At 40.5% G+C, this 27,331-nt stretch overlaps 1 protein-coding gene across 1 annotated transcript in view; it reads right to left on the bottom strand.

Annotated features, from left to right (window-relative positions):
• The window catches only part of LOC114642973 (uncharacterized), a 273,815-nt gene that overhangs the window by 180,921 nt on the left and 65,563 nt on the right, over positions 1–27,331 (bottom strand). Inside the window, exons 4-7 of the mRNA XM_051928772.1 lie at positions 19,343–19,444; positions 18,906–19,087; positions 18,394–18,552; positions 7,959–8,266 (exon numbers count right to left, since the gene is read on the bottom strand). Of these exons, the coding sequence (XP_051784732.1) occupies positions 7,959–8,266; positions 18,394–18,552; positions 18,906–19,087; positions 19,343–19,444 (751 nt within the window). The remainder of the gene's footprint in view (positions 1–7,958; positions 8,267–18,393; positions 18,553–18,905; positions 19,088–19,342; positions 19,445–27,331) is intronic.

Below are 27,331 nucleotides of genomic sequence, written 5' to 3'. Positions count from 1 at the left end.
GCAAGGGTGCCCAAACTTTTGCATGCCACTATTTTGTATACATGACTCCAGGGGGTGCTCCTGGTCCCAAAACTTAACCCCTGACACAGGTCTATCCATTATGGAGGCCCCAGCCATCTGTCACAATATATTTATACATAAAGTGATAAATGTCTGCCGTCTGTGCTCAGGGGAGTAATGTCATCTGTCGTCAACACGAGGAAGGGAATGTCTGATGTACAAAGCAAATGGTCAGTGTAAGATAGTAAACCGTGCAGCATACATCCATGCATCTGGGTGTCATGCCGCCTGGTGCTAACAACAGGGCTAAAACATCAGACAAAGAAAGGCAATAAGAGGCACAAAGAAAGAGGACTATAAGGGCTAGAACGACTGATGGAAAAAGGCAACAGAACGCACAAAGAAACAGGGATGTAAGGCATATCCAGTGAACATACATTCATAAATGCACTTGAACTTACCATTGTACCATTAAGCTCATTTTTGCTAGTATAGGTATAGTATTGGTTATAAACTATAGTCACTTAAAACTCATTAGAAACATGGCTGTTTCTAATCAGTTTGCACACAGTTTGTGTGAGGAACTTGCAGATTTGGGTATGACTGCCGATCCTAATGTGATGTGGGAGACCTTCTGTGACAAGACCCTGAAGGTTGCTGAGGGTTGTGTTGGTGTAACCGGTTTTCCCAGAAGGAGGTGTTTCATCTCGCAGAGCACCCTGGATATCATTGAGAAGAGTTGCAGCATACGGCTCAATGGTAACTCTGGTCTGTACCAGGAACTGAGAGGGATGGCTGCAAGAGCTCTAAGGGCAGATAAGGAGGCGTTTGTTAGAGGAATTTGTGAGCAAGTGACATACCATCTCTGGTCTAGCGACCCACGTCCTGCTTACAGAGGAAGCGAAGCCTTACGCACATCTGAATCTGTTCCTTGGAGAGTCGCAGTCAGGGCAGCTGATGGAACAGTCCTTACGGATGACACTGCAGTTGTGGCCCACTGGGCTGGCTACTCTGAGCAGTTGTTGAAAGCTGATCCTCTGGCTAGGACGTTGGATATCTCTGGGTCCACGGTTCCTGAGGTTGATCCTCCAATTAGCTGTAAACCACCCAATCTCACTGACACTGCACAGGTGGTGAACCAGCTGATTCGGGGGGGGGGGGGTTGTAAGGCTGCAGGGATCTGTGGTATCCGGGGCTAATTTCTCCAGGCAGGTGGTAAGGCTGTCCTCCTGGCATTGCAAGCAATCACTGCTTCCATTTGGGAGACTGGCATCATCCCAACTGACTGGAAAACGGGACTTGTCGTTCCTAACTGGAAAGGGAAGGGTGATCGCCTGGATTGCAGCAACTATAGGCGGATATTACTGCTCATGGCTGGCCTATACATTGGTACTATGAGTGCTGTGCAGAGTGGAGGCAGGACCTCTGCGTTTTTCCCAGTTGATTCTGGGGTTCGTCAGGGGTGTGTTCTTGCTCCTACTCTGTTCAATGCTTGTATGGACTGGGTGTTGGGCAAGGTCGTGGGGGCCAGCGGCTGTGGGGCATATGTTGGTGAAGAAAGGTTCACGGATCTTGACTTTGCTGATGATGCTGTGATCTTCGAGGAGTCAATGGAGGCTCTGATCGGGACACTCAAGAGACTGAGTGTCTGGGCTTGCGAGTGTCCTGGATAAAAACCAAGATCCAGGCCTTTAATGACCTCTTGGGCACAGCCATCAGCAGTGTGTCTGTCTGCGGAGGGTGTGTCAACCTTGTCGAAAGGTTTACTTACCTTGGCAGTGACATTCAAGTCAGTAGACAGACTGGGAGAGAACATGGGGTGTCATGAGGTCGCTGGAAAGGGGTGTGTGGCATTCCCAATATCTATGCAAAAGGACGAAGCTCTAAGTCTTTAGAGTCCTGGTGCTTCCTGTCTTGCTATATGGTTGCGAGACATGGACGCTAACCAGTGACCTGAGACGAAGACTGGACTCCTTTGGTACTGTGTCTCTCCGGAAAATCCTTGGGTACTGTTGGTTTTACTTTGTGTCATATGAGCGGTTGCTCATGGAGTCCCGAATGAGGCACATTACCTGCATTGTGAGAGAGCGTCAGTTACAGCACTACGGCCATGTGGCACGTTTCCCCGAGGGTGATCCAGCTCGTAAGATCCTCATTGTTGGGGACACGAGTGGCTGGACCAGACCAAGGGGTCGCCCGCGTAACACCTAGCTGCAGCAGATAGAGGGGGGGTCACTTCCGGAGGGTGGAACTGGACTGTGTGTCTGCCTGGGGGGTTGCAAATCGGGATCCCGAGTTGTTTCGTTGTGTAGTGGGTGCGGCAATATACTGTATCAGTGCATGCTCCCCAACTTGAACTTGACTTGAAAGCTACATTTAGAAATTCCTAAAATATAATACACAAGTTAAAATATCAGTCTTTTTTAATAAACTGAAAAAACAAAAAAAAAATCACCACTATTATATTTACACTATGTGAAGTTTTGCACGTGTTCAGTGGAGTTCCAGAATCAAAATTATTGGGCCAAGTACAGAAGGAATAAATGTATTTTGTTGCTTTTTACAAAAAATTACTTGATTGTAATGACTTTTGTAGATAAAATAGACTTCGCTGGGATGAGGATTTTAAATATTAGTTGTATAGAAAATTATCTAGGAGAGAAGAAAAAAAAAAAAAAAGGTTAAAACGGGGATTTCGTTAAAACAGAGTTCATTCTAACAGAATTTGACCTGTATTAAATTTATTATTTATACAGGACAGAGCACTTTTTCTTTTACAGTTTCATATATATGTTCAAGAGAAGATTGTCATTTACAATGCTTTCAGTACTGCAGTTGGATACTGGACTTCCTGACTGGTCGCTCCCAGAGGGTCAGGCTGGGTTCTCCCCACAACGCCACTGCTCTCAGACTCCACACCGGGACACCACAGGGTTGTGTGCTCAGCCCACTCCTCTACACTCTCTACACATATGACTGTGTTCCCACCCATCACAGCAACAAGATCGTAAAGTTTGCGGATGACACAATGGTGTTCAGACTCATCTCGGGCAAGGAGGGTGAGCTGGCATACAGTGACGAGGTGGAGCAGCTGTCAGAGTGGTGCAGAGTCAATAATCTGCTCCTCAACACCACGAAAACGAAGTAGCTTGTTATTGATTTTAGAAAAAACAAAACTGACATCCAGCCACTCATCATTGGCGGGGCCTGTGTGGAGAGGGACCGGTGTTCAGGTTTCTGGGCATTGAGCTAGAGGATGACCTGACCTGGAGCGCCAACACCAAGCAGCCACTGAAAACGGCGCAACAAAGACTGTATTTTCTGAGAATCCTCAGAAAGAACCACCTCCCCAAAAATCTGCTCCTTGCCTTCAAGAGTGTGCTCACGTACGGACTGTGTGTGTGGTACGGCAGTTGCACTTCATCAGAAAGGAAAGCGCTTCTTTCGTCATGGCAGTTGAGAGAACAATTGGCTGTACCTCCCTACTCTGGAACAAATCTACACCCACCGATGCCACAAAAAATGCAATAGACATTTAACAGGATTCATCACATCCCAGTCATTGTCTCTTCCAGCTTTTGCCATCGGGCAAAAGATACAGAGCAATGAAAACCAGGACAAACCGCCTTAAGAACAGTTTTTATCCAAAAGCAATCATGGCCCTGAACTCAAATAAAACTGCTCCATATCATTCTCTAAATGTGCAATATAGACCTTAAGTCAAACAGTGCAATTTGTATATATGACAAGTGTAATTTGTATATATTTGTAATGTACTTATTACTATTCCTTTTTTTTTTTTTTTTACTCTTATGCCTCACACTGAGTCAACAGCACCTTCAATTTCGTTGTTCTTTTGTAAAAGTGACAATGACAAAGATTTATTTATCTATCTTATTTTATTTTCTCAACTAATGCTTCTGGACTGGAGAATATTTCTTTTTTCCCCACTGTCTATTGGTCATATCTCAATAATATTAGTTAACTCTTTTTCTCATGATTTCATTTATTTTTTAACAATTTGAAATATTTTTTTTCCATGTTTCACCTAAATTCTATTTTGTGTCATTTTTATTTTTGCTACATATAATCTACATTTACATTTACCTTGTACTACTGCTACAGTGCTCTGCACCTGCACTCAGTGTAGAGTGTTAATACAAAACTAAAATACATTGAAAAATGAAACATTTAAAACATTTATATTTTTGACACTTCTAAAATCTCTGGTCATTATATTTCCACACTTTATAAAACCTGCCTTCTTCAGCTTGAAAATACCATGACATTAAGGAAGTTTCTTAACAAGCAATATAAGAAGCAGCAAATACATTTATTTAAATAAAATATAAAATAAAATTGACTATATTATTATTTTTAGTCTGTTTATGTTCGTTTATTGTACCAAATTCAGTTCAAAGCAGGATGGTAAGGATTACAGATAGAATCAAGAAATAGGCAGACTTTAATTATGCCAGGTAACTTAGTTTGCAGAAGCACAAAACACAGGACATTGTTACACAGAGACAAGAGACAACATATGGCAACCATTTGTAGAGTTAGCACACAAACTATAAAATGTATATTGGAAAAAAATGAAATTTAAACAGCACACAATAATAATCTAGAACTCAGTAGGATCCTTACAATTACTAGAATTCAAACTGCTTACAGCTCTTTGTGTAAAAAGAGTTCTTAAAGCAACTGCTTTTAACCCTCGGGAGCTTGAATCTGCAGGCTGATGGCAATACTTTAACTTTTGGAAACAACTTAAATCAGTACTCTAGTCAGCAGTTTAATTTAAAGCCAATTTAAAACTTCTCATTTGGACATGTAAAGCTGTAAATAACTGCCTCCTACTCTACTTCCTATATAGACTTTTTAATGACTAGATCCAGGCTGCTTTAACCTTTCAAGAATTTAAAAACAGAAAGAAAACAATAATACACGAGTCTGAGCATTTAGCTAATGGGTTCCCAAACACAAAAACAAAAATACACATCTGGGGACAATCTGTTAAAATAGTGTGTAGTGAATAGCGGCAGAATTCTGTGCTACAAAGGCTACACCCATAGGGCTTCTACCGCTAGGGTTTCTGGGAGAGCGCAAAAGATACTGAACAAAAGACGAAGGTGAGAGAAAATAAAAAGTTAAAATTGCTGTTATCCATTCAGGAGCTCAGTACCAGAAGGTAACTGAAGTTCAATAATTAATCAGAAAATTGTTATGAGCGCTGCAACAGTGAAAGAAGACAAAAACACGCCCAAAGACCACCACAACTACTGAACTCCACAGGTTTGAGAAGTGCCTCTGTCTGCTACAATTTCTGTCATTTTAACTATTACATCAATATATGACATAACAATAGCAAATAGTGTTTAGATAAGCATTGTGGTCTATGGAAATACAACATTTTAAAAGCCTAGTTATTTTGTCATGGCAAGTTTGCATTTCCAATTAGACAGTGTTAAATATCTTTATTTGTTTAGATGTGTAGTCGGAAGGTGGATGTTGTGCAGCCTTATTTCTGGCAGATTTGTTGATTCAGGTGTTGAGTACTAAAATCTCCATCTCCTGTGACTCTTTGTTCTCAGCTCTCTTAATGGCAGTTCTTTTGATGGGATGTGACACACCCTTTACTTCAAATGCATATTTTGCAATTCATATTTTCATAATAAAGTTGCAAATTCTTTCAAGCTTATATTGACTCCAACACTATCTTTGTAACCCTGAACAGAGAGCACACACAGTACCTGCAACAATATATCATGTATGCTTACTATCCATCAATTGATGACATGATGACATATCTGATGCTACAGAAATGTTTATCCCTTGCATCAGGTTATATTTATTTTTAAAATGTGACATGACACACATTTATATATCTAATAGGGTTTTTTTATGAGACTTATCAACTGTAGACTGTTCATCGTAAACAGCAGCTTGCTCTCTGTTGGAACAGGTTAACGAGAGCAGCTCTGAAATTTGCAGTTCAAAATCATCAACCCTTGCTTTGAGAACCACCTCCATGAGGTGTAGTCTAGAAATGTGACACTCTGAGACCCACAGATTTAAGGAAAATGAACTCATGGTTTTCTCCAGATGTATACATTATATGTCTGGATTCAGCAAAACTAATATGTTCCAGACAAAGTGACTTTTTCTCCAACCTGATATGTAAAGTACATTTTAACAAAAGAAGCTTAAGCATCTTTTTAGTGAGATGTAGTAAGGGTAAATATCTGGAATAATCTTGGAATTGACTATTTTATGTTGTACTGATATAAACATTTTTTTTTGGATTTTTCACAATATGTATGAACAGTACTTATTTACCATGCCTCTGTATGTTGCTTATAATCGTGTTTGTTCTTTGGAGGTGGGAAGTAAATGAATAACCTGCACCATCGTGGTGTACTGTATTACCTATTGTACCAGAACAGCCCTACGTCTTACAAAGGAATATGCTTAAATTTATCACAAATACCTATTAGTGGTTCAAGGAAACATGAAACTCCCTGTAACTAAATAAGGTTTTTTTCTTGTGGGCAATTTGCTATGTTATTTGATAGGTGGCCTTGAGAATATTTTGGCTCCCCTTCAGCTTACGTCTTCTGTTCTTTTAAAACTCTTAGACATCTTGAGAATTAATCCGTTGTCTTACATTTTAGTTAGGACTGGTATGTTTTCAAATGTTTGAGAAATTTCTTATCTTCATACACTAATTTGACATATGTGTTAATCAGTGAGTACCTCCCAAATAGACACTCTCCGCTTCCACCCACCCAGCAAATATAAACCTGATACAGTACATAATCAGAAGTTTATTCATTTGATTTTTTTTATATATTTTTTTCCTGTGCTTGTGTTCCAGGATCAATTTTCTGTCACTAGGAAGTACTGGTTTAACCAGTGCCTTTCCTAATTCTTAAGCATTCCATTGAAATTACTTAACTAGCTAACACAATATGCTTTGTGCTCTCCTATTACAAAACATGAAAGATATCTAATGTAAGGTGTAGGAAAAACAGTATTTCCACACTGTTTGTAAAAGTGAAACAAATACCTCTGCCCATATTTCAACTAGTGTGATTTTTCTTTTACACATTTCATCAAGAAAGCATCTTTTTTAATTTAAAAAATGATAACACTCTCTTTTCTGTGAATGATTGATTCCATCACCATTCTGTATAGTATTTTGAGAGTATTTTTCAGCAATTAGGACCCAGGAAAGTAGTTGGAGTTCAGAACAGTGGGAGTCAAATGAATGAGTAGGACTACCTAAACTGGAGCAATTAACAACTCTTCACAATTCTATAAATACTAAGCAATTAAAATCTGTCAAAATATACAATTTTTACACACAAAAGCTACCCTACCAATAGACAATGCTACTGGAAACTACATTTCAGGAAAAGACATTACCCCATTAGGTGCTTTCACCAGCCGGGTTTACTTTTCTATCTAAATCCTATAGATATGGGCTTTAGCAGAAGCTAACTTATTAACATTTTGATTACTTATAAAACATGGAATAAATTGAAATTCTCTGTAAGTTTAATGATTGTTATGTGAATTTAACCAGGTTGGCTGGTAAGCAGTCTCGTGAATGAAGAATCATGTGTTTTGAAAGAGACAAGTTCTGACTGTGTCTCTGCCAGTTAGATTTATTATATCTGAATGTCTATAGGTTTCTATTAGACCTGATCCTCCTAGTTTGCCTACCATTGTTAATCTTGCTATAGAAGATATTGTAGATTGATACAACCCAAATCAAATGGCCTGCAATTAAAATGTTTTGCTTCTAGTTGCATTATTTTCCTACTAATATATCTACAGAAACCAACAGATACATTTATTTTTAAAAATTACAGAAACAGAATTCTGTAAACAGTGATGGAATTCTTTTCAAATTAATTACATGAAATTCATCATATTAAACAAAACAGACTTACAACCGTGCTACTCAGGCAGTCTTCCTTTCTGGAACATTCACCTCCTAAAATATGTGTGATATTGTTGTCAGTAAAATGCCAGTGAAACTTCAAATGTGTCCCTATGGATACAAATGCATTAAAAATGCATAGTTCTCCCAGGAAAACTTTCTCAAGTGATGTGGCTCTGTCCACAGGAAAAGTAATACAGGATGGAACTTGCTCAGGTGTTTGTATCACCTTCACTTCCAGGAGTGCTGGTACTGGATTGAACGAAGTTACTTCAATGCAAGATTCCTGAATGGACAACAGATTCATGACAGATGCATCTAGAAGAACAAAAACTTTATCAGAATATATTTACACAATTTATTCAGTTCACACTGCTAAAATAATTGTGTGACTATAATTATAACTGTGAAACAATTCATTCTTATAAGAACAAACTTTTGGTAAGAACACTCCTTATCAAATTCACCTTTTTTTTCTACAAAATATAGTTGGCAATATTTCAAGGTCAGCAAAGTACTACTACTAAATTGACTATGTTAACCGATAAATTACATCATTCCTTTTTATTATCCTACCACAGCAACTGTGGAGTCTGAAGTCTGAAATTACCAGTCTCTGGTCCAAATATGCATCCACATAATAAATCTGTTCTACTTTGGCCCTGTTACTCAGTGTCTCTTCATTTTCTAGAAATAATTAAACTGGACAATATTTCTCATCTCTTTCAGTCAAGTTGTTAAATGAACTCACCATGACCATCGGAACTGCTATTAATCCACTAAGGATTAGGCATGTGTTTACAAAACATTTTAGCACTGCTTAGATGTTCTTCACTTTTGGATTTCTCAGACATTTGCAGCTACACTTATGCAATCAACCATTAAACAACGTAAACAGTGTTTGAGTTTGAGTCATCTAGCTTTTTTTTTGTCACCCACTGCACGTCCAACCTACCTGGAAAGGGGTCACTCTTTGAACTGCCTTTCCCAAGGTTTCTTCCATTTTTTCCTTACAAGGTTTTTTTTGGAACTTTTCCTTGTCTTCTTAGAGAGTCAAGGCCTGTTAAAGCCCATTGCGGCACTTCCTGTGTGATTTTGGGCTATACAAAAATAAACTGTATTGTATTGTATTGTATTATTGCACACTTATTACTGACTTACTTGTTATAGTGTATTCCACTTTGAATTTTGTAAGATATTGCTTGTTAACTTTGTGCTCACCAATATTGTACATAATATGGCTTTTTTTTTTTTTTTTTAAAAAGACGCCTTGGACAAAAAAGAATTTGTTAAATAAATAACAATAAAACTCTAAATTTAACTATTCTGATATAGAGTTGTTGTGTGCCTTTTGAGAATGGTCTTTCTTTAAAACTAATCTCTGCTTAAAAGCCTAATATGCTGCTTCATTTGGTCCAGTGTATTTTTGAAGAATGCTCTTACACAGTGTTTCTTAAACTATGAGTTACAACCCAAAAGCCATAAATTACAATTGAGAAAGAGTTGTGAATGGTTTGTAGAAATCCTTGTAATGGTTTGCTGCTTGCAAGGTTAAAGCAAACCACCCAGACAATGATCAGCGACGATTCCACCCCCCCCCCTCCCCTCCCCTCCCCCCCACAACAATCAGTGGTGATTCTCTAAGGGGGAACAGAACAGGATGAATATTGGTCCCCCACTTCTGAAGTCTCCATGACTTTCACATCCACAGAAATACGGGAGAAGCTCATATAAAGGTGAGATTTAAACTAATCCTTGTATATTTTTTTGATGATTGATAATAAATATGACCAGTTCCCAGGAGGATGCCATAAGAATGTGGGATTTGATAAAGAAATTTTAACTAGGTTCATTAATTAGTTTTGCCTTCTATAATACCAGTAATTCCAATAATTCAGCAAGGCTCCTGCTTCATTTACCTTACCATTTCCTATTGCAGAAGGCGAGTCTCCAGCTGTTAGACGTATAGTAAGGTAACTCAGGCACACTTGTTTTAAGAAACAAAATAATATAAATTTATTGATAAACATAAGAAGTATAGAAATATGATAACTGCATATATATATATTTTGTCACACACGTTTGAGTAGGAGACAGCTAAAGGGTCTGAGTAATAGTAATAAAACATCCGACCAGGGGCGGCGGAGTGCGCTGACTGTCTTTCTCAGTTCCCTACAGACCTTTCCCGGGAAATCCTGCAAGGTTCCAGCGCCTCAGAAGACATCACTTCTGAGGCCGGCCCCTTTGCTGACGTCACTTCTGAGGCCAGACCCTTTGCTGACATCACTTCAGAGGCCGGCCCCTTTGCTGACAATTTCCTCTATGGGCCTTTAAAGCCTCCATTTTTGTCTATTGTAGTCAGTTCAGTTGTGGACTCTGTTCTATGTACATTGCGCTTAAAAAACAAACTTTTGCAGCTGAGAAAACAATATATGGGTGGCTGCCCCAAATCTTTATGATGTCTATGTTGTATTATTGTCACTATATATCCTCTTTAATAAAATCCCTGTGTGCGTCCATGTGTCCGTGTCTTCTGGTGAAGTGCGTACGCGCGGGGCACGGAGCAATGCTTCAAAGGCCACTTGACGCGTCACACTAAACATAGGGGGCGGGACCTATAAAATATCGCGTGGCAGCTCCAATTGGATTTCGGTAAATGAGGTAAGACCTAAAACAGAAAACACAAAAAATCCAATCGGGATCGGGTACTGAGACGCGGAGACCAGCTTCCCCATTGTTGTGTAAGTGTTCACTCTGAGGATGTCAGATTTGCGATTAAGAAGCTTGGCCCGGTAGAGTATAAAGTAAAAGTAGATTTATTTTCGCACACATTACATCAGTTGCTGGGGAGAATATGCTGATTGCCCACTGTTGTGACAGAAAATTAAACGCATATTATGGACAGCAAAGCCAGTATTACTGTCAGAGAAAATTACAGGCATTTTAATGAGGTAATAGGTCCCTTGCCATTTAATATAGACTGTTCCTACTAAAGTTTATGGACTACTGTTCTAGCGCCCGTTATTGTAACGGGCTTAATGTCTAGTATATATTTATATATACATATACACACACACACATACATATACATACACATACAGTGCATATGGAAAGTATTCACAGCGCATCACTTTTTCCACATTTTGTTATGTTACAGCCTTATTCCAAAATGGATTAAATTCATTTTTTTGCTCAATACTTTGTCGATGCACCTTTGGCAGCAATTACAGCCACAAGTCTTTTTGAATATGATGCCACAAGCTTGGCACACCTGTCCTTGGCCAGTTTTGCCCATTCCTCTTTGCAGCACCTCTCAAGCTCCATCAGGTTGGATGGGAAGCGTCGGTGCACAGCCATTTTAAGATCTCTCCAGAGATATTCAATCAGATTCAAGTCTGGGCTCTGGCTGGGCCACTCAAGAAAATTCACAGAGTTGTCCTGAAGCCACTCCTTTGATATCTTGGCTGTGTGCTTAGGGTCATTGTCCTGCTAAAAGATGAACTGTCGCCCCAGTCTGAGGTCAAGAGTGCTCTCTAGCAGGTTTTCATCCAGGATGTCTCTGTACATTGCTGTAGTCATCTTTCCCTTTATCCTGACTAGTCTCCCAGTCCCTGCCGCTGAAAAACATCCCCACAGCATGATGCTGCCACCACCATGCTTCACTGTAGGAATGGTATTGGCCTGGTGATGAGCGGTGCCTGGTTTCCTCCAAACGTGACGCCTGGCATTCACACCAAAGGCTTCAATCTTTGTCTCATCAGACCAGAAAATTTTCTTTCTCATGGTCTGAGAGTCCTTCAGGTGCCTTTTGGCAAACTCCAGGCGGGCTGCCATGTGCCTTTTACTAAGGAGTGGCTTCCGTCTGGCCACTCTACCATATAGGCGTGATTGGTGGATTGCTGCAGAGATGGTTGTCCTTCTGGAAGGTTCTCCTCTCTCCACAGAGGACCTCTGGAGCTCTGACAGAGTGACCATTGGGTTCTTGGTCACCTCCCTGACTAAGGCCCTTCTCCCCCAGTCGCTCAGTTTAGATGGCCGGCCAGCTCTAGGAAGAGTCCTGGTGGTTTCAAACTTCTTCCACTTACGGATTATGGAGGCCAATGTGCTCATTGGGACGTGCAAAGCAGCAGAAATTTTTCTGTAACCTTCCCCAGATTTGTGCCTCGAGACAATCCTGTCTCGGAGGTCTACAGACAATTCCTTTGACTTCATGCTTGGTTTGTGCTCTGACATGAACTGTCAACTGTGGGACCTTGTATAGTGTAAGAGTTAAATCTGAACCCTGCTCCAGTGTATACCTGGCATGTGTCTGAGTCTCATATTCTTCTGAGCTTATGCCTAAAAGCTGACACTATTATTTTATTATTCACTATGAGTCTTGTCCTTTACATAAACCCTTAAGAGAAATGCTATATTTATATAACTGTCAACTGTGGGACCTTATATAGACAGGTGTGTGCCTTTCCAAATCATGTCCAATCAACTGAATTTTTCCACAGATGGACTCCAATTAAGCTGCAGAAACATCTCAAGGATGATCAGGGGAAACAGGATGCACCGGAGCTCAATTTTGAGCTTCATGGCAAAGGCTGTGAATACTTATATACATGTGCTTTCTCAATTTTTTTATTTTTAGTAAATTTGCAAAAATCTCAAGTAAACAGAAGTTCAGTTGTCATTATGGGGTGTTATGTGTAGAATTCTGAGGGAAAAAAAATGAATTTAATCCATTTTGGAATAAGGCTGTAACATAAAATGTGGAAAAAGTGATGCACTGTGAATACTTTCCAGATGCACTGTATATATATATATACACACACACACACACACACACACACACACATATATATTATACAAGGGTTGTCTGGGTTCCGCTCGGAATCACTCGAAATAAGTAGCCAAGGATTTTTTTCTATTTTTCTCATGTACTTCGATCCTTTTTAAACTTTTTCCAAGTATTCACCGCCAACATCAATGCACTTTTGGGCTCTTCTGACCCACGCCGCAAAACACTCGCGAAAGGCTATCTTTGGAAGGTTGTCCAGCTGTTCTTTGACAGCTGCAATCAGTTCCTCTCGAGTTTCGAAGTTGTGGCCTCGCAGGGGTTCTGTCACCTTCGGGAAGAGCCAAAAGTCACATGGTGCAAGATCAGGCGAGTAGGGTAGCGTGTTCAAAACGTTGACACCACTGTCTTCAATGAAATGCTTCGTCACATTAGCCGTGTGGGCTGGCGCATTGTCATGATGCAAAAAGTGCCTTCGCAAGTTCTTGGATCGGCCTCTAGCCATCGCAGAAAAAACGTCAGGCAGGCACTGAGTGGTGTACCACTCAGAGGTCACAGTTTACCTCTCCATCAGCGGAATTGACACGACAATGCCATCGATGTTGAAAAAGATGGCAAACATGGTGCGTTCCACCGAGTGGATTAAACCATCAGAAAGTCGTAAAAAATCATCACTCGAAAGTCACGCACGGAGTCGGGAGCTTCGCCGCTAGCACCGGCTGCGCACTCTCAGTTTGTTTGCTTCTCGTGTTCATTCTGACGGAAGAGAGGGAGCAAAACATCTGAACAAAAACATGCAACCACTTGAATAATCCCTCTACATAGCAGAACAGGTTTCGACAGGATGACACTCGACAAACGATAAAATTCCGCACGGAACCCAGACAACCCTCGTATGTGTATATAATGTGTGCGTATATATACAGTACTGTGCAAAAGTTTTAGGCAGGTGTGAAAAAATGCTGTAAACAAAGAATGCTTTCAAAAATGGAAGTGTTAATCATTTACTTTCATCAATCAACAAAATGCAGTGAATGAACAAAAGAGAAATCTAAATCAAATCAATATTTGGTGTGACCACCCCATGCCTTCAAAACAGCATCAATTCTTCTAGGTACACTTGCACACAGTTTTTGAAGGAACTCGGCTGGTAGGTTGTTCCAAATATCTTGGAGAACTAACCACAGATCTTCTGTGGATGTAGGTTTCCTCACATCCTTCTGTCTCTTCATGTAATCCCAGGCACACTCGATGATGTTGAGATCAGGGCTCTGTGGGGACCATACCATCACTTCCAGGACTTCTTGTTCTTCTTTACGCTGAAGATAGTTCTTAATGACTTTGGCTGTATGTTTGGGGTCGTTGTCTTGCTGCAGAATAAATATGGGGTCAATCACATGCCTCCCTGATGGTATTGCATGATGGATAAGTATCTGCCTGTATTTCTCAGCATAGAGAACACCATTAATCCTGACCAAATCTCCAACTCCACTTGCAGAAATGCAGCCCCAAACGTTCAAGGAACCTCCACCATGCTTCACCGTTGCCTGCAGACACTCATTATTGTACCGCTCTCCAGCCCTTCGACGAACAAACTGCCTTCTGCTACAGCCAAATATTTTACATTTTGACTCATCAGCCCAGAGCACCTGCTCCCATTTTTCTGCACCCCAGTTCCTATGTTTTCGTGCATACTGGAGTCACTTGGCCTTGTTTCCACGTCAGAGGTATGGCTTTTTTGGCTGCAAGTCTTCCATGAAGACCACTTCTGGCCAGACGTCTCCGGACAGTAGATGGGTGTACCTGGGTCCCACTGGTTTCTGCCAGTTCTGAGCTGATGGCACTGCTGGACATCTTCTGATTTCAAAGGGTAATAAGCTTGATGTGTCTTTCATCTGCTGCACTAAGTTTCCTTGGCCGACCACTGCGTCTACGATCCTCAACGTTGCCCGTTTCTTTGTGCTTCTTCAAAAGAGCTTGAACAGCACATCTTGAAACCCCAGTCTGCTTTGAAATCTATCTGGGAGAGACCTTGCTGATACAGTATAACTACCTTGTGTCTTGTTGCTGTGCTCAATCTTGCCATGACATGAAACTGTCTTCCACAACCTCACCTGGGTAGCAGAGTTTGGCTGTTCCTCTCCCAGTTTTAAGCCTCCTATACAGCTGTTTCTGTTTCAGTTAATGACTGTGTTTCAACCTACGTGCGACATTGATGATCATTAGCACCTGTTTGGTATAATTGGTTGATCATACACCTGACTATAATCCTACAAAATCCATGACTTTGTGCAAGTGTACCTATAAGAATTGATGCTGGTTTGAAGGCAAAAGGTAGTAACACCAAATACTGATTTGATTTAGATTTTTCTTTTGTTCACTCACTTTGCATTTTGTAAATTGATAACAATAAACAATCATATTTCTGAAAGCATTCTTTGTTTACAGCATTTTTTCACACCTGCCTAAAACTTTTGCACAGTACTGTATATACATATACATATATACATAGATATACATATACATATATATATACACTGTATATATACACATATATCCATCCATCCAGCAGCTTGAGCAGAGATGCCCAGACTTCCCTCTCCCCGGCCACCACTTCTAGCTCTTCCGGGAGAATCCCGAGCCGTTCCCAGGCCAGCTGGGAGACATAGTCCCTCCAGCTTGTCCTGGGTCTTCCCCGGGACCTCCTCCCGGTTGGACGTGCCCGGAACACCTCACCAGGGAGGCGTCCAGGAGGCATCCTGATCAGATGCCTGAGCCACATCATCTGACTCCTCTCGATGCAGAGGAGCAGCGGCTCTACTCTGAGCCCCTCCCGGATGACTGAGCTTCTCACCCTATCTTTAAGGGAAAGCCCAGACACCCTGCGGAGGAAACTCATTTCAGCTGCTTGTATTCACGATCTCGCTCTTTCGGTCACTACCCATAGCTCATGACCATAGGTGAGGGTAGGAACATAGATCGACTGGTAAATTGAGAGCTTTGCCTTACGGCTCAGCTCCTTTTTCACCACGACAGACCGATGCAGAGTCCGCATTACTGCGGATGCCGCACCGATCCGCCTGTCGATCTCACACTCCATTCTTCCCTCACTTGTGAACAAGACCCCGGGATACTTGAACTCCTCCACTTGGTGCAGGATCTCGCCTCCCACCCTGAGAGGGCACTCCACCCTTTTCCAGCTGAGGACCATGGTCTCGGATTTGGAGGTGCTGATTCCCATCCCAGCCGCTTCACACTCAGCTGTGAACCTATCCAGAGAGAGCTGAAGATCATGGCCTGATGAAGCAAACAGGACATCATCATCTGCAAAAAGCAGTAACCCAATAATCCTGAGTCCACCAAACCGGACCCCCTCAACACCCTGGCTGCGCCTAGAAATTCTGTCCATAAAAGTTATGAACAGAATCAGTGACAAAGGGCAGCCCTGGCAGAGTCCAACTCTCACTGGAAACGGGTTCGACTTACTGCCGGCAATGCGGTACCCCATACTCCCGGAGCACCCCCCACAGGATTCCCTGAGGGACACGGTCGAACGCCTTTTCCAAGTCCACAAAACACATGTAGACTGGTTGGGCAAACTCCCATGCACCCTCCAGGACTCTGCTAAGGGTGTAGAGCTGGTCCACTGTTCCGTGACCAGGACGAAAACCACACTGTTCCTCCTGAATCCGAGGTTTCGACTATCCGACGGACCCTCCTCTCCAGAACCCCCAAATAGACTTTTCCAGGGAGGCTGAGGAGTGTGATCCCTCTGTAGTTGGAACACACCCTCCAGTCCCCCTTCTTAAAGAGGGGGACCACCACCCCGGTCTGCCAATCCACAGACACTGTCCCCGATGTCCATGCGATGATGCAGAGAAATGTCAACCAAGACAGTCCTACAACATCCAGAGCCTTGAGGAACTCCGGGCATATCTCATCCACCCCCAGGGCCCTGCCACCAAGGAGTTTTTTGACCACCTCGGTGACCTCAGTCCCAGAGATGGGGGAGCCCACCTCCGAGTCCCCTGGCTCTGCTTCCTCATTGGATGGCATGTTAGTGGGATTGAGGAGGTCTTTGAAGTACTCCCCCCACCGACCCACAACGTCCCGAGTCGAGGACAGCAGCACACCATCTCCACCATATACAGTGTTGACACTGCACTGCTTCCCCTTCCTGAGACGCCGGACGGTGGCCCAGAACCTCCTCGAAGCCATCCGAAAGTCGTTCTCCATGGCCTCCCCAAACTCCTCCCATGCCCGAGTTTTTGCCTCAGGAACCACTGAAGCCGCATTCCGCTTGGCCTGCCAGTACCTATTAGCTGCCTCCAGAGTCCCACAGGAAAAAAGGGTCCAGTAGAAATTTTTCTTCAGCTTGACAGCATCTCTCACCGCCAGTGTCCACCAACGGGTTCGGGGATTGCTGCCACAACAGGCACCGACCACCTTACAGCCACAGCTCCGATCAGTCGCCTCAACAATAGAGGCACGGAACATGGCCCATTTGGACTCAATGTCCCCCACCTCCCTCGAGATGTGGTCGAAGTTCTGCTGGAGGTGGGAGTTCAAGCTACTTCTGACAGGGGACTCTGCCAGACGTTCCCTGCAGACCCTCACAACACGTTTGGGCCTACCAGGCCTGACCGGCATCCTCCACCACCATTGAAACCAACTCACCACCAGGTGGTGATCAGTTGACAGCTCTGCCCGTCTCTTCACCAGAGTGTCCAAGACATGTGGCCGCAAGTCCGACGACACAACCACAAAGTCGATCATTGAACTGAGGCCTAGGGTGTCCTGGTGCCAAGTGCACATATGAACACCCCTATGCTTGAACATGGTGTTCGTTATGGACAATCCGTGACGAGCACAGAAGTCCAATAACAAAACACTGCTCAGGTTCAGATCGGGGGGGCCATTCCTCCCAATCATGCCCTTCCAGGTTTCACTGTCATTGCCCACGTGAGTATTGAAGTCTCCGAGCAGTACGAGGGAGTCCCCCAGAAGGTATGCCCTCTAGCACCCCCTCCAGGGACTCCAAAAAGTGTGGGTACTCCAAACTGCTGTTCGGTGCATATGCACAAACAACAGTTAGCACCCGTCCCCCCTCCCGAAGGCAGAGGGAGACTACCCTCTTGTCCACTGGGGTAAACCCCAATGTACAAGCTCCAAGTCGGGGGGCAATAAGTATGCCCACACCCGCTCTGAGCCTCTCACCGGGGGCAACTCCAGAGTGGTAGAGAGTCCCTCTCAAGGAGATTGGTTCCAGAGTCCAAGCTGTGCGTCGAGGTGAGCCCGACTATATCTAGCTGGAACCTCTCGACCTCGCGCACTAGCTCAGGCTCCTTCCCCTTCAGAGAGGTGACATTCCACGTCCCAAGAGCCAGCTTCTGTAGCCGAGGATTGGACCGCCATATATTATAATAATATATATATATATATATATATATATATATACACACACACACACACACACACACACACACACATACATACACACACACACCAACCAGACCAACAAAAACAAACCACAAATTTGCTTATATTGTAAGTAAATGCCACAAAAATTTGCAATGCAATATTGTAATTCATAAATGGGCAGCACAAATCAAAGGCCAAGTTCCTTATAAAAAAAAAAGAAAAAAAGCTGTGACACACTTACTTATTTGGTATGTTCCAGATTTAGTGTAAACCCAGCTTAAAGATGCTGTGAAGGACCCATCAGACAGCACAGGCACAGAATATGTAAATTGATCTTCAGAAGTCCATTTGATGGCAAGTTTTACAAGAGAAAAGACTGTTTGATTTAAATCTGTAATACCTTATAAAAATAGAACAAGTACAGTATGTAAATCAAAACATTTGCATTTACATTGTAAATGTAAAACATTACAGTACTACAGTATTAAACTAATTAGAATCTCTCCCTCTTTTTCAATATTTCTTAGCTTCCTCCAAGGTATTTTCTTTCTAATTAGGTAAAACAATTCTTCAAATATCCAAATAAATTATGTATAATTTGATGATCTAATGTCACATGATTAGCACAGTGCTACTGTCTCATCTGTCTAAAATCTTGATCTCAAATATGACATACAGTTGTCCATTGTGTGGCTTGTACATGTTCTTCCATATTTTTAAACAAAATTTACATCTATATCAAACTCGTCATACCTGTAGACTGATCCAAAGAAGATGCTAAATTTCCAGACAATTCAAGGACAAAAAATTTGTCTATCTGCAATTGCTCCGTCACAAGTCTCAGGCTAATGTTCTTTACATAAGGACCAAGGGTATTGTATAGTGCTAAATTGTCTATTCCATCACCATAAGGAAGACACAAGGAATTAGTACACCTGTGAAACAACAAACAAAGGAATTGTGGCAAGCTAAACATTTGCTTTAAGTACTGCATTACGAGTATTTGCCCATATTTTTTTTTAAATATAGTAACTTCCAAAGAAATAAAAGTAATCAAAGATGCGTTTAAGGAATCCGTGACATACAGCACAGTACATTATCTCCTGCTATACTCAGTTAGTTCTGAGATAAAAACACAAAACAGTCATATAAGAGTAAGAAAGTTATCCAAATCACTTTTCTATACTCACTTTTTTACACAGCCTCTGTCCTTGTTCTCTTTATCAGCAGTAGACAGACTGATTACATTACTTTCAATGGATTTTAAGCATATGCTACTATAATTTGTTAAACTGTAAAATTAATAAAGAAAAAATGTTAGCTCTCCACATATATTCATATATATCATGTTCTATGTGTAAAAAAAAAAAAAAAAAAAAAGCTCATGAAGCATTAAAAAAAACAAAGAATTTTCTGTTAAAAAACAATACAATACAGATTACCCCTAATCTATGCCATAATTAGTTTGTCTTGCATCTAAAAGTTAATGACTGAGAACAGAAAGAAATATATCCACTATTGCATCATGAAACATTTTGTTATATTTTGAAATTTAAATCTTTGGAGACAGACATTAGTAGGAATAAGTCTTCACTGAGATGTAGTACTAATTAAGGTATGGTGATTTTAAGAATAAAAGGAAAATTCAAGTACATGGGTTAAAATGTTTGATGTTCCTGCATCTGGGATGGACCGTCACACAGTGAAAACATGTATTGTGGTCAGACAAATCAGTATTCCAGATCTTTTTTGGAAGAAAAGGACACTGTGCAAGATTATTATGGTTAATGAAAACTAAAATCAAAACTGAAACTATTATTAAAAAAACATTTTCGTAAACTGAAATAATTAATGCCGAAATGAAAAACTAAAAGAAACTATTCTAAGCTACTAAGTAGCTTCAAAGACTAACTGAAATAAAATAATATACTAAAAACATTTTTAGTTTTTGTTTTTGAATGAATATTTTCTGCCTTTAGTCTTTAACCTTTGTAAACTAACTCTAAAAACAAAGTACTGCACCATTAGTCACCTGCATACAGTATATTCATCCAGTGAACGGCGGCTGGTGGGTGGGTGTTCACAAAGCATTTGCAGAGACAGAGCAAGCTGAATATGGGAGCGTAAAGAGTGTGAAACAGAAAGTGATTTACTGTGCTGCCTTTCATTACATTTTTATATACAAGAAGCGCAATTCAAACGTCTGAAATCGAAATGTGCTGGTCAACAAAACCTTTACTATATAGACAGAAAAATCACGAGTGAGTAACATTTCAGTTTATTTCTCAGGTGCCTGCATTTTGTTGACAATAATTCACCTTCTTCCACTTCGCCCAGGAGTAACCTTTTTGAAAATAAAACAGCACTGATCAAGAGACTGATGGTCAACATGCAAGATCAGCATATTGTTGCTGACCAATCACTTTTGCTTTAAAACTGTTGTATGAAATGTATGTACAAAGATTGTAAAATTCCTGATTTGGCAATGTCTCTACTGAACTAAAGTTAGGTAGGTGAAGAGAGTCTACCAACTGGTGAAAACCTAAACAGACTAATGTGTTTTTGCATTTATTCTAGATTTATTACCATTTTTTTTTAGTTTATATTCACAGCTCAAAATACCTAATATTATGAAATTAATCCGGTAGCAGAATTGTGTTTTAAAATATTTGTCCCCCTCTTTTCAATTTTGTTCTCTCTCTCAAAATAGGTGAATGTCAATTTTTTTTGTTCTTAACATCAGCCATGTCATACATATTGCATACCAGGGATTTTTCCTGCCTTGCATCCAAACCTGCTGGAGTAGGCTCCAGGATTCTTGTGATCCTGCTCTGGATAAACAGGTTTATATAATGTATATATTACATTCATAATCTCAGATGCTGTCTCTGTCATTTTGTAGCTGTCATTACACCTATTACCTGCTCTTACTCTGCTCATTAAGTGTTTACTGTTCTTATGCATGGTCTATTCAAGTCTCACTGCCCCTAACCTTGACATTACATGCTTGTGTTTCTTTGTTTTCCTTAATACAACTAGGTGGGGTCTGCACACTAATTCATGCCTAAGAATCCTGTTCTTCCTAAGCCCCCATGATTTTCATGATCACACCTGTCAGAACACAGTAAAATCTAATTTATGATTTTTGATATTTTTTCTGGTCTGCAGGTGACAAAATTCTGTCTATAATTGTATCTGCCTGAGATGGAATCAGAGATCAATACAGCTGAAAGAAAATAAAGCCCAGAATGGGAGATTTTTGAATTCAATATTGAAGGCATTCACTAAAAGCTAAAAGATAAAAAGTGCCAACAGTCAGCACATATTTGTTCAGCATAAATTACATTGTAATTTTTAAAATATTTTCAATTTTTTAAAAAATTGTTCATATTCAGTATCTGGTTTTGATTATGCTTGTTTTTATCAGACAAAACCAAAACCAGATAGTACACCATGTATTGTAGTAAGCTTTTAAACTCATACCCTAACCCAGGGGTAGGCAACGTCGGTCCTGGAGTGCCACAGTATGTGCAGGTTTTTGTTCCAACCCAGTTCCTTAACGAGAACTCAAATTATTGCTGATGAAGCACATATTGCTTAAGTGACATTTTAATGCTTCATTTTAGTGGTCTCGCTTGTTAAGGTTCTCCAACCTTAATTTCTTATTTCAATCTTAAACTGCTGCATTCAGTGTTTTAATTGCTCCTTATTAGCAATAAGATGTAAAAGACAAAGCAGCCAGCAGTTCTCCAGCTAGCTTTTTTCCAATTACATCTGTGTGTGTTCATCATGCACGGTTTGATTTAATAAAACACTTAATAGAAAAATGTGACAGACTGAAAATGATCTGTTTTAGGCTTCAAATCATTTGGATGATATCCTTGGAAAGGAAAAAAATCTACGATATAAAAGCCTTACATTGCACAGACTAACAAGCCATAAAATTAAATAAGGTCTGAGATTGGCAATGATTGGTTTCTAATTAAGCAATTGGGTTGAATGAAAACCTGTAGCCACTGCGGCTCACCAGGACCGACATTGCCTACCCCTGTTTTACATCTTATTGCTAATAAGGAGCAATTAAAACACTGAATGCAGCAGTTTAAGATTGAAATAAGCAATTAAGGTTGGAGAACCTTAACAAGCGAGACCACTAAAATGAAGCATTAAAATGTCACTTAAGCAATATGTGCTTCATCAGCAATAATTGAGTTCTCGTTAAGGAACTGGGTTGGAACAAAAACCTGCACATACTGTGGCACTCCAGGACCGACGTTGCCTACCCCTGCCCTAACCCATTAAGTGTACAGTTCTAACCGATTGTGATACAAAACTAAACTCCATAGTAGCTCTTTAACCATACCATGATTACTAAAACTAACAGATATAAAAATAAAATAGAAATGTCTTTGTGAAATATAAACTAAATTAAAACTAAAAATACACAATAAAGGAAAATTAAAACTAAACTGAATTTCCAAGTAAGGTCAGAAAAAAATATAGAAATAAAAACTAGTATAAAAAGGCAAAACTATTAAATAACTTTAACGCTGTGTGTTCCAGACCAAGGACGAAAAGGACAAGTCCCAAAGCCAGGTCTGTCATGGTATGGGGTTGTGTCAGTGCCCTTGGCAACAATAATACTTTTGTGATGGCAGCATTGATGCAGAAAAGTACAGTACATTGAGATTTTACAGCAACATATGCTGCCTTCAAGACAACATCTTTCCATGAAATGTCCATGCATTTTTCAACAAGACAATGTAAAACCACATTCTGCATACATTACAAAGACATGACTCCAGAAGAAGAGGAAGAAGAGGGTACAGGTACTGGACTGGCCTGCCAGCAGTCCTGCCTTGTCCCCAGTAGAGATTGTGTGGAGAATTTTAAAACAAAAAATGTGATGACGTTCCTATACTATTGCACACCTTAAGATGGGTTTGTAGAAAAACAATGGGACAAAACACCTGAAACACTTCACTGCTTGATATCTTGCCAAAACTTCTTTTAAAGTGTTTTGAGAAATACTGGGAACATTACAAAGTGATTCGGAACATTACAAAGTGATTCTGAACATTTTGAAAAACATTTTTGAAAAGTGTTGCAGGCCTGAAATGTAGAAATAGATGTGTATTAACAAATGAAATTGACCAGAGAAAACATGATATATCTTGGGTTCATACTGTCTGCAATGAAATAAAAGTCAAAGTAAATTTAAGAATCACTGCATTTTTTTTTTTTTTTTTTAAGCAAAAGTACAGAATAAATAAAACTACATATGCCCTTAATCTATTTTAATTACCAAAGTAAAAGAGCAAAAAACAGTCAGGCTGAGGAAGTTATTAAGTTTGAATAAAAAAAACAAAAAAACAACTCTGACAGCATTGTCTGGAGCTTTATGTTGGAATTAGTAGTAAAATGGGTAATATATACACTAGGGATGCAATGATACCAATACTGGTATCGGATTTTGGTCTGATATAGTGCTCATGTACTTGTACTGTACTTGTAAAAAACACGCACGTATGAAAATGTATGCGATGTGGAAGTTTTCAAATGATTAACAATGAAAACCAAAGCCTAGCGGACTTGTAAACTGTGACAGTAAACATAACAATGGGCACAGCAAAATTGTGTCTGGATACGATGAGTTGCTGCTTGTGATGATGCGGGTTCCACTTCATGCTCCCGACAGAGTCAGTAATGTCACCGGATGAGATTGACAGTGAAGACACAACAAAACAAGGGGATGGTGCAAAAAGGTGCAAGTGCTTTTACTAAAAACAACAAAACCAAACACCGTGTTCAAAATAAGTGGAGTGTTCAAAATGTTATTAAATAAATAATCCATAAAAAACGGGTAAAAATCCAGACCTTTAAAAACAAGGCTAAAACGGGATTAAAATCCTGCAAATGAAATTGGGGTACCACCAGCCAAGCTCAAGGTATGCTCAGCGGGACAGACTTCAGCCACCACGGTCCTTATACTACCGACTCCCGCCTTGGCTGCCTCCGCCGGCATCTGCCTGACCTCTCGGGGTTGGTTGTCCTCCCGTCTTCCTTCTTGCATTTAAAGTCATCCCTCGGATCCCTAGCGCGGACTCTTTCCCGATCGTACCGACTTTTCTAAAAACTTCAGTGGGAGAGATCCTGTCCCATGAGCGCCAATCACTCGCTCTATTTGGGACCCCTGACCGCACTGACCTTTCTTTCACAGCTGGGTGGCTTGTCCACTCTCTATAATGCTGCTCTCTCACTATCCAAGCCTTTTATTTCTCATTTTCTGTCTTGTGCTTCTCGTATTTATCATGGGGACGTGGCTCAGGTGTTGCGATTTGCAGCTCCCTGCATCAATTATGAATACGGACGATTCCTCACCTGTGCACTTAAGCAAGGAAAAACCCACATCACACATCGTCCGAGAACCGCTCCGGCCACACTACCACACCCCCTTTCTTTAAGCCGCAAGTGCGTGATTATCTATTTAAAAACTGGGCTTTTATTCTGAGCCATGGACCCGCTATATCACACTGCTTGGAACAAAATTAATTCTCAACTCTGCACACACTCTATTAAGCATATTGTTCTTGACGATCAACCACTGTCAGCTATTGATAACGTGGATTTTGGTGCCTTCTGAATGTGTTAGATCCTAACTAATTCTAAGTAGTGACCACATCACAGACATTATCTTATCAAGGATCCATGAGTTTGTTAAAAAAAAAAAAAAAAAAAAAAAAACAACAACCACCCACCATGTCTGTCATACGTCAGCTTCAGCACCAACATTTGGAGTAGCATAATTTGTCCAATGTCTATCATCAGATTAACTGCACAACAGATAGGTGAGAATTTCTTTCTCCAGCGGGTGATGCTGCATGCAAAGCAGTTTTGAGTCTCCCATTACAGGCCATGCGATAGTAGAAGCATTTCAGTAAATGCTTAGCACTTGTGCCATTCCAAAAAGTTATGTGCACATTGTGGTCGCTCCAGCCACCCCAATCCCGACACAAACAGGTGGAGACACAAATGATGCAAGGCACACCTTTATTTTCACATGGGGAAGTGCTTTCTTCTCTCGCCACAAAAGCACAATATTCACAGTAAAACACCACATCAAGGCACAGTCCTTTCACCTCCAGACCTCCTCAGCAGCTTCGTCCTTCTTCCTCTCGACTCTGGCCATTGAATAGTGGCGATAGGCCACTTTTATAGGACACCCGGAAAGACTCCAGGTGCCCGGCAACCTTCTTCCGGCAGCACTTCCTGGTCCAGAAAAAGCCTTCTCCCCTGGACCTTCCATTGTCGGAGTGTTGCGACCAGGTAAGGGCCTCAGCATCCGCCACACAGTGAAGTTGACCGTTGATGGACATAAACAAATACTACTATCTTCCAGCCTCACTACAATTGTATTGTTATCAGCGAATGCCAAAAAAACAAGCATCACAAATTTATTCAGTCTGAGAAAGTCCCTAATATACACAGACAACACTGGAGCCAGGATTTGGCGATACGATAGCAAAGCTAACAACTAGGACACACTATGAACAGTGTTTGATAATGTACAGCGGGGAAAATAAGTATTGAATGCGTCAACGTTTTTCTCAGTAAATATATGTCTGATGGGACTATAGACATGAAATTTTCACCAGATGTCGGTAAAACAGTTGTTTTAAAGAAGGACACCACTGCTGAAGAAAAAGCATGTTGAAGCTCGTAAATTTGCTGCACAACATTTGGACAAGCCAATGAAATACTGGGAGAAAATAGTCTGGTCAGATGAGACCAAACTTCAACTTTTTGGATGTCATTGCACACACCATGTTTGGAGGAGAAATGGCACTGCACATCACCCTAAAAACACCATATCAACATACTGTTTTCAGCATATGGTACTGGCAGACTTCATATAATGGAAGGAACCATGCATAAATGGAGTACTGTATCGGGACATGCTTAATAAGAATCTGCTTCCATCTACCAGTATGCTGAAGATGAAATGAGGGGGAACATTCAGCAAGACAATGATCGCAAACACACAGCCAAGGAAACTCTCAATTGGTTTCTGAGGAAGAAAATAAAGCTGCTAGAATGCCCCAGTCAATCACCCGACTTGAATCCAATTGAAAATCTATGGAAAGAACGGACAATCAGACTTCATAGAAGAGGCCCCCAGAACCTTTAGATAGATAGATAGATAGATAGATAGATAGATAGATAGATAGATAGATAGATAGATAGATAGATAGATAGATAGATAGATAGATAGATAGATAGATAGATAGATAGATAGATAGATAGATAACTTTATTAATCCCAATGGGAAATTCACATTCTTCAGCACCAGCATACTGATACAATAAATAATATTAAATTAAAGAATGATAATAATACAGGTGAAAAAAACAGACAATAACTATGTATAATGTTAAATATTAACGTTTACCCCCCCTGGTGGAATTATTCTGTCTGTGGAGCAGGACAGTGACAGCACTCTGTCACTTTAATAATAATAATTTAATAATAATTTTGGACAATTTATATGGAAGAATAGGCCAAAATGACACCTGAGCAACGCATGCAACTAGTTTCTCCGTGCAGGAGGCATCTTGAAGCGGTCATTACCAAAAAAGGCTTTTCTACTAAGTATTAAATAAATTTAAGCAAGCGTATTCAATACTTATTCCCTGTGTCATCCCACTTTATTACATATAACTTAATTTATGGACTTATTTGTTTTGATTGCTTTGTATGTGTGGATTACTTGGGTTGTTACTGACATCTGGTGAACATTTCTTGTCAATAGCCCCATTAGAAATATATTTACTGAATCAGCCCGCAATCTAGGAGTTATCTTTGACTCTAGCATGTCATTTAAAGCGCATATTACAAAGTTGTCCAAAACATGTTTATTCCATCTTAAAAATGATAGGAAATTAAGGCGCTTTTTAAATAAACAGGATTCTGAGAAACTAATTCATGCATTTATCTCTAGTAGGATTGACTACTGCAATGCGGTGTTCACTGGATGTTCAAACTGTTCTTTATACAGCCTCCAGTTAATCCAAAATGCGGCTGCAAGAATTATTACAAGAACAAGAAAATACGAACACATAACTCCAGTTCTTAAATCCTTACACTGGCTCCCAGTTAAGTTTAGGGCAGATTTCAAAATC

The sequence above is a fragment of the Erpetoichthys calabaricus genome, chromosome 6, assembly GCF_900747795.2.
Source record: "Erpetoichthys calabaricus chromosome 6, fErpCal1.3, whole genome shotgun sequence".
NCBI classification, from domain to species: domain Eukaryota; kingdom Metazoa; phylum Chordata; class Cladistia; order Polypteriformes; family Polypteridae; genus Erpetoichthys; species Erpetoichthys calabaricus.
The sequence above is the reverse complement of the archived record's forward strand: the minus strand, read 5'-3'. Positions and strand labels throughout refer to the sequence as shown.